This window comes from Crocodylus siamensis, chromosome 5, assembly GCF_052110815.1.
Source record: "Crocodylus siamensis isolate JL-2025a chromosome 5, ASM5211081v1, whole genome shotgun sequence".
NCBI lineage: Eukaryota > Metazoa > Chordata > Crocodylia > Crocodylidae > Crocodylus > Crocodylus siamensis.
The window spans coordinates 39,769,642-39,778,241 of record NC_143399.1 but is presented as its reverse complement, the minus strand read 5'-3'; the positions used below and the strand labels follow the sequence as shown (position 1 = coordinate 39,778,241).

The 8,600-nt window shown below is 51.7% G+C and overlaps 1 protein-coding gene across 1 annotated transcript; it reads left to right on the top strand.

Annotated features, from left to right (window-relative positions):
• Positions 1 to 803: 803 nt before the first annotated feature.
• HTATIP2 (HIV-1 Tat interactive protein 2) lies at positions 804 to 8,580 on the top strand. The gene is made up of 6 exons (XM_090047552.1): positions 804 to 1,005; positions 3,968 to 4,169; positions 4,894 to 5,001; positions 5,479 to 5,616; positions 6,210 to 6,271; positions 6,886 to 8,580. The coding sequence occupies exons 2-6, from the start codon at positions 3,969 to 3,971 to the stop codon at positions 7,142 to 7,144; spliced, it is 768 nt and encodes a 255-aa protein (XP_089903678.1). The 5' UTR covers positions 804 to 1,005; position 3,968; the 3' UTR covers positions 7,145 to 8,580.
• Positions 8,581 to 8,600: the final 20 nt, after the last annotated feature.

Below are 8,600 nucleotides of genomic sequence, written 5' to 3'. Positions count from 1 at the left end.
ACAGGCAGACAGGGTCCAGAGCCTCCACCCAGCTTGTTGCAGCACCAGCTGCACGTGCACCTCTAGGAGCACAGCAGGGAAGGGGCCAGGGCTGGCTGCACTGCCACAAGGATCAGGCCCCTCACAGCTCCTCTGCCATCTGCCCCTGGCATGCCAACATCCTCCAAGCCCAGGTTGCAGGGCTTTTTGGCACTTGGCTGAAAAACACTGTTTTTTCAACCCCTGCTTTAGCCTGTTTGGCTTTAATTCTCCTGAGAAGCAACCAGAAAGCTTTTAGCAAAATGAACATTTCCTGTGATTTGGCCCAGACCCCGTTTTCCAGGGCTGGGGGTTACTCTTCCCGCAAATGATTCCTTTCACCTCTAGGTAGGGCTGTGATCGTTTTAAGCACCCTCCTCTGCTCCTAGTCTAGTGAAGACCGCGTACGTCCCAGGCGAGGGCAAGCTGGCCCCTCTACTGACTGACAAGGCCTCTCTGCACGGGCTGCTCACTTGCCAGCGGAGAGTGGGCTAGCTAGGTGAGAAACCGCCAAAGGCCTAGCCCATGAATGCAGCTTCCTGTTGCACCTCTGCTTGGGCAGCAACCGGCACCGCCACCTGGGGCCGGGACGAGAGCCCACAAGGGGCGGGTTCTCTGGGAAGGGAAGAAACTGGAGCAGCTTGGGGCTGCGGGGGGCACGCGAGCGGCGGAAGCAAAGAGGAGCCCGGTGCCGGCTCAGCGCAGCCGCGCCCCAGCACCCGCGGGGCGCCCGCAGGCAGGAAGCGGAAAGACCGCCCCGCCCCCGCCGCCCGGCTACACTAGGCTTTGTGACGTCGCCCGCGAGGGGTGCGCGCACCAGCAACTCGCAGCGCCCGTTGGCTGGGCGTCTTAACGTCACCGGCGGCTTAGCGTGCCCCGCCTGGGCGGGGCTCCCGGGAAGAGGGCGTGACTAAGCCCGCGGGCGTGGGAGTGGCTACGTGGGGTGGGGCAGGCTGGTGTCGGAGGGGACGTCTGGCGCTGCTGCAGGTGAGCGGGGGTCGGCGCTGGGGTCTGCTTGGGTCGGCCCCGTGGGCTGGGGCACAGCGGGAGGTGGCTCTGCTGCCTGGGGGTGGGGTCTGCAGGGCTCCCATTCCTCGGCTGGAAGGCGGGGAGCACCTTGCAGGCTAACTCAGGGCGATCCACGTGCCTCCCGGGTCACGGGCCACACGCCACGGGGCTCCGCCTCCAATGGGCTCCCTGGACCCACCCCAGCTGTGAGCAGCCCCCCACTTCCCTCCCACTGCCACGCCCTCAGGGAGACCTCCCCCGCACACATCCAAGACACCCACCCCGTCCTGGTGCTGCTATGTCTGCTATTTCACCAGGCCCCAGAGCCCCTGGTTGTCACCAAGGCAGCAGGAGCAATGTGGGGGGAGTGGGTGGCCGGCCAGGAGTTCTGAACTAAACTTGTTCTTGCGCAGAGTAAGTTGTGCCTCTGCTGGTTGTCTCTGGGCCAGCAGAGATGTGGCTGTGCACCCTGTTCTTCAGGTCCTGTGCTTCAGCAGTTAAATGGAAAACAAAAACACCGCTTGATCAATTAACAGATGGAATATTGTCAAATAAGGTGCAAGTATTATAGTCATGGAGAAGTCAGGCTGGAAGGGACCTCCTGAGGTCATCTAGTCCAGTGGTTCTCAACCTTTTTTGTACGAGGACCCATTTGTAAGCATCAATGGCCAGTCCCGACTCAAAGTCCCCTGGCCTTGCCAGTGCCCCTCACTCCCAAGCCACAGACCCCCACCCCCCCAGCCATATGGGTGCCCCTCACTCCCAACCTGCAGCCCTCCCCCTCTGCCTCTCCAGCCCTGCCAGAGGGGACCCCCAGCTGCCCTGGCTGCATGCTAGCCGTGTGTGTGTGTGTGTGTGTGTGTGTGGGCACACACACAGAGATGCACGTGTGCCTCCAGTTGCCCCAAGCGGCATCTTGCAGGCTGGAATGCTGCCAGCCTGCAAGGGGAATCCCATGCTTTCCTGCATTTTTCTGGGACTTGCTCAAGATCCTTTCAAATATTCTTGTGAACCACTTCTGGGTCACGATCCATGGGTTGAGAAAGTGATCTAGTCCAGCCCCCTGCCTGAGACCATCCTATATGAATCTGTAATCTAAACTCTACCTAAAACTGCTATCCACCCAAACTAACCTGCCACATGTAAAGCTGGGGAGCCAAGGCAGCTAAAGTCCTTCTTCTATGAAACGTTGTTAATATATGCTCAAGAGATCCCAGGGAGATGGCCATACCCCACTCCAAAGAAAAGAACCCCCTCTCCCCCACAGTTTTTTAAGGATGAACATGTTAGAACAGTGAAGGCAGAGACTTTAATCTTTGGTAGCATCCAAGGAAGCAAGCTGCTGTTTACAAAAGCTTATGGATCTCTGGTGCAGCTCATAAAGAGAGGGGCATAGTTAGCTATGTTAGTCTGAAGCGAAATAAAAGGTGCTTCAGCTCACAAAAGTTTGCGCTATAGATACACGCACATACAGAGCACGTATGTGTATGCATGAGTATACGTATGTATATGCATATGCATGTGTGTATGTGCATGCATGCACCACACACATACACACGCACACGCACACATTCACATGAGCACACGCTGGTTAATCTATAAGGTGCCTTCAGTTTATAAGGTGCAACTTCACCCTGCTTTCAGGTGGTTAAATCAGTGGTTCTCCACCTTGGAGGTACCACTTGAAACATGCCAGCTTTTACATATATGTATATATACACACATACATACATACACACACAGCCATATATAGCATAAGCTTTCAAGACTATGAAATATCTTGTGAATCATGTTTGTAAATCTTTTGTTGCTAACATTGTATGGCACCCCATGGCACCCTTGAAAGGACCTCAGGGCACCCCAAGGTACCATGTCACCTTGACTGAGAATCACTGAGTGAGATGCTTGTGCTAATTACAGAAAAAACAGATTTCTTAACTGTTATTGTGAAGCAATGAAATCAAATTTTAATCAGTTAAACTGAATTATTTTAATTAACCATGCCAAGTATAAATGTGAATGCTATTTTAAACTGAACCATTCTCCGCCCCGGTTTTATCCCACAACCCCAGGATCCGAACAGTTACAAAATTAAAAAAATGAAATTAAACAGAAATAAAACAAGCATAGCAACTATAAAAACCACATAGTGTAGTTTTAAGTTCTGTCATGCTAACTAGGCAGCAGGCCAACAACTGTTCATGCGTTATATGTTTTTCATGGTTCTGTTCCTCTTCGGAGATGCCTGCAGTTAACAGCAGATGGCCAGTAGGAGAAGCTCTTCTATGTTGCTGGTTTTGGTTCTTCTTCAGCACAGAGTAGCTCCATCTGGCTTACTGAGGGGAAGGGAAAGGAGGCTGGAAAAACTCAGGAGAGAGGAGCAGGCCAGGGTGCCAGCATGTGTGGATCCTGACTTCTGCAGGGCTGGGTCAAAGAGCCCTCAGTCCTGCCTTTCCTAACAGATGACACTGTGATGCAATAGAAAGGGTAGACTACCACCTATACAAAGACATTCTTGGCTTCTTGGAGTATTTGACTATATTTGACCGTGGTCAAATAATGTGCGCTCAAATGATTGGCTTGTCAGCTCCACATCTCCCCTTACCAGTCACTCCAGGAGCTGGGGCTTTGAGAAGTGCAGTGGAGTTAGGAGAGCTGGCAGCGCTGCACAAGGATTGCACATTTGTGGGTGGAAGCAGAGTGGGCTTAGCGCCAAACTGATCCCCTGCTGTGATAAGAGCTCCTTAGCCAGCGAATAAACAATCATTAACTTCCTGGAACTGTACACCCAGTCATTGCCACACTCAGTGGAGACTTATTTGACAGGTGCTAGCCAGTTCTTGGTGGCATGGAGGTCCCCTGCTGCAGGAGGTGTGAGAGCAGACCATGGTTAAGTACTAAGAGGGCTATTCTCCTTCCTTCCCCCCTCCACCTACTGCAGGATGGCCACTGAGGCAGGAGACCAACAGCAGCAGCGAGAGCACTTCCGGGCCCAGCAGAAATCCTGCTTCATCCTGGGTGCCTCAGGGGAGACTGGCCGAGTGCTTCTGAGGGAGTTGTTGGCACAGCAGCTCTTTGCCAGGGTCACACTAATTGGACGCAGGAAGCTGAGTCCAGAGGAGGAAGAGCTCTGCATACATGTGGTAGGAGGGGAGGCTGCGGTAATGGCCAGCAAGGACCACAGTCAGGCTGAGTCCAGGGACCCAGCTGGAGTCGCCATGAAGTGGTCTAGTTGCAGCACTGCGTGCTGGGAGCCAAGCCTTGATATGTGCCCCAAAGCACGTGCTGCTTCAGAAAGGCCAGGAGAGGTTCATACAGGCCTGTTACATAGCTATCGCATGCTGCTGCAGAGGAGCAGACAGAGGCCTCTGAGCTTGTTTCCCATCTCTGTGAGTTGTGGCCTTGGGCCTGACTCTTCAGGGAGGAGTATTCCTGCTGGTAGCTTCTAAGATCTTTTTAGACCTGTCCTGGCTTCAGCTCTGACTGCTGTACTGGCAGTCGCTATGTTCTGTAATGTTAGAGGCAGTGGGCCACAGGTGTACATTAGTGGTTTTGCTTTCAATATGATCTTAATAACTGGGTCCCCAGGACAGATTCAGCCAGACTCTGTCTCCCTACCTGAGGCTTGGTGTCCTTGCCATCCTTCATCACTGGTTGGCTCCTGCAGAGATTAGGGTGTTTTATAGGGAAATTAATGAACGTAGAAGAACTCTGGCTCCTGACCGCGACCAGCATCAGCAGGGCCTGCCTGAGATGGGAAAAGGCCTGAGGCAAAGCTAGAGAACTGCCAGGGGCAGGGAGGAATGCCCCATCTTGGCACAGCCATCAAGCAGGAGATGGTGACTCAATCACATTGTCTTCTTGCAGAACCAAGAGGTGGTCGACTTTGAGAAGTTGGACGAATATGCCTCAGCATTTCAAGGCCACGATGTTGGGTTCTGCTGCTTGGGAACCACCAAAGCCAAGGCTGGAGCGGTGAGGAAAGAGGCATCCGTGGGATCTGGTTAATCCTCAGGGATGGGCAGTATGGACTAGTCCTTAGAGCATAGGTCTCACTGTACTGTGCCTCACTGTCCTTTCAGCACCTCACATCCCCAGCTGCCACAGGGAGCTGTAATGGCTGAGACACTGGACTATGGCTAGCAGCTTGTGCTGTGGTTCACCTGGTGAAAAACGGCTGCTCTGAACTCAGGGAGCATCATAGCAGATTCTCATTTCCAAATGCCTTTGTTTTGTTTTGTGGAGTAGAAAATGTTGCTTTTCCTCCTTTTCTCATGGTTTGGTCAGCTACTTCTTAAGATTTTGCTACTCCCTATGGATCTTAAGTGAGGTGGGATTGGGGGTGAGGTGAGGGGGACTGCATGTCCAGCCTATGGCAGGCAAAACCTAAAACCAGCCCTTCTCCCCTGCCCCTCAGATTGTGTTAACCTTCTTCTCCCATTCCCTCTGTAGGATGGTTTTGTCCGTGTGGACCAGGACTATGTCATTCAGGCTGCTCAACTGGCATACACTGGTGGCTGCAAACACTTCCTCCTGCAATCTTCCCAGGGTGCCGACAAGGGCAGCAGCTTCCTCTATCTCAGAGTGAAGGTGGGTTATATGCTTGGAGGAGACCCCCCAGAGACTTAAAATTACAGGGTCAGAACATACTGAGGGCCAGGAGACTGGGAGCTGAAATCAAATTGAGGACACTTAGCCTGGGTCCTGGCAGTACAGTCTGGGGAATAAGGGTGGCAGGGGAATGTGCAAAACAGAAAACAAAGTGGGTGGGGATAGAAGGGCTTATGGCTGTGTAGCAGTGTAGCCTGGCCATCCCTCGCAGGATTTCAGATCATATTCGTGTGCAGTAAATTTTCTCTTAACCAGCATGCCAGCAGGGTTTGCTTATCATCTGCTGGCACAGTGTTGACAGGTGGATTCCTAGGCAAGGTATGTGACTGTTTCTTCTACACTTTTCTGAAGCCTCTCTGGTCGGGTCCATTTGTAGCCTGTCACACTGGAGAAGGGAGTGACTCCAGCCCATGGCTCTTTAGGTCCCTCTGGTTCTCTGGCCCTGTGGGGTTATTCTCTTGTACCTCAGGGGGCTGGACATGGTGTCAAGCAGTTGCTTTTCAGCACCCCTGGCCCAAGTGGGGCATTCCCAGCCATCACTTCTCCTTCTCATTGGTGAACTGTTTTGGCAGGGTGAAGTGGAAGCCAAGGTCCAAGAAATAGGTTTCAATCATTTCACTGTCCTCCGGCCAGGGTGAGTGATGCGTAGAAGGATGGCACTGGGTGTGGTGGGTAGTGCCCCTGGGTACAGTCCAGAAGGGGAAGGCATAGGGGAGGGTGCAAGGCAATTGGTGCATGTAGAAAGGGAGAGAGCTGCAACAGAGGGAGAGAGCCCCATGTTTGCCCTGGAATTTGGGGTGCAGTTGGGGTGGTCTTCCCTGGCCCATGCTCACAGTCACATCATGGCTGTGTTGGGGTTAGCTGAACCTGGAACAAGGTTTGGGCAGTGCCACAGGGTGGGCAGAGAGTGACCAGGAAGATTAGGGCATATTGTGTTCAGGGCTATAGACTCTAGGAGTCTTGCTGCAGCAGGTTACAGCTGCTTCCACCTCCATTTTGTGCTGTTCTGAGCCTGGGGAAATAGGGATCCTGTCTGTGATTGTCCCTTGAGCTTTGGGGCCCACTCTGGCGCAGACCACACCATTCTGCCTATTGCTGCCATTCCATGACCCACTGGGACATTTAGGAGCTCTTTCTTAGGGCTTACAAGACAGGCTGGGATCTCCAGGACATGGGTTGGCTCAAGTCCTGGGTTGCAGAGGAACACAGACAAGGGTTTCCCTCATCTCCCCACTCTCTTCCCTGCAGGGTGCTGCTTTGTGCACGCCGGGAGTCCCGTCCTGCTGAGTGGATAGCCCAGAAGGTGCTGGGTGCCATGGCACACATGTTCCCAACTGTTTATTCTGTTCCTGTGGCAACAGTGGCCAGGGCGATGGTAGCCAGTGTGCTGATGCCAGATGGTGGTGGGACCGTGCAGGTGCTGGAAAACAAAGCCATCCATGCCTTAGGGGTGCCAGTGGCAGAGCCATGCAAAAAAAGCACAAAGCAGGGGCAGGATTCTGCTTAATCCCACCAGGTTTTCCTTATCTGGGCCAAGGCCAAGGGTGGGTGTAGGTATGGGCTGATGCACTGATGCTGTGGTACCACTCCTGCTGAGATGAACTTCCTGTGTAGAAACTTTTTTCCTTAAGTGCTCCAATTTCCACATACTGGCTTGGATTGTTTTGAGAGTTGGCAGGGCCTCATACCAGCCTGAGCTAGGGATAATGGTAAAAACCTGGAGCCATATGGCTGAGAGGGTTCTGAATTACAGCCCCCAGGTAAAATAGTGTGTTTCCAGTTAAGGGACTTTTTACATACCCCTTTTTGTTGGGGAGTAAAATAAGCCAAATCTGTTGCTCTGATCTGCTCCAAATAAGTCCGATCTGAGATTGCAGCTTGGACAAATTGGCTGAGGTTTTATTTAGTGCTGCAGTGTGGCTTAAGTTGGGGAGGGCATTAGAAACAATGGTTTGTGCACGTCACAAGGCTGGCGTTGCAGATTCTAGAAGAACACACAGAGGGCCCCACTAAAGCAGCCACTGGGGAACTGAGGGCTGTGTGCTGTAGCTAATGGCAACTGAGCAGTACCCAGGACGTGTAAGTTCAGTCTGCCCTCAGCACATCTCAGAGAGTCTCTTTATGATTGTGGACAGACAAAGTGAACACACAGTGCACTCTATTTATAATGCATCTTGGATAGGAATGGGCTTAACTGCCTAACCAACTTCTTGCTTACTGTTTACATTGTAACATGCTCAGGTTATTTGCATTTTTGGTTAAAGGCATAAATTGCTTCATGGTCAGCCCCATGGCCTACTCTGTAACCTAACCATATTCTGTTTACTTGTATGCTAATTGTACCTGTCTGCTTTCTAACTAATGATACTCTATTTTACTGAAGCAGAAACAGTAAAGGGAAACAGCTATTGTAGGGCTACTATTAGAAGCCTGGCAAGGAACAGAGCAGGTCAGTGTCATGGCTGCTCTCTCCCCTTATTTTTCAAGGTTTCTAGTAGCTAGTTTCAGCACTGCCATTAATAGCTATGTAAATGAAGGGAGGTAGTCAGTTTTTGGGGACTGCTAATACCACAGCTGACAGCAGCAGGTACTTAATGACCACTGTTTACCGGGCTTCAGTGCTGTGGCTTAGCACCCCAAGAACTGACTGTCTGCCCTCCATTTTCAGGGCTTCTTGTAGGCAAATCCAGGGCTGCATTCAGGCTACACAAGAGTGATAGAGGAGGTAATCTGTAACAGAGGGAAGGCAGAATAATGAATGCCGATCAATTTAGCTTTATGGAAAACAGGTTATATTAAGCGGAGTACAGTTTGTGATGACAGGATCACAGATTGGTCCATCATTTTCCATAGTCTAGTATAACATTGTGATTGTAAAACCATTACCAGTGTAAAGTGTCATTACAACCTGCATTACATGGATTAAAAACTGGCTAACTTTTATACATCTCACAAAGTAATTG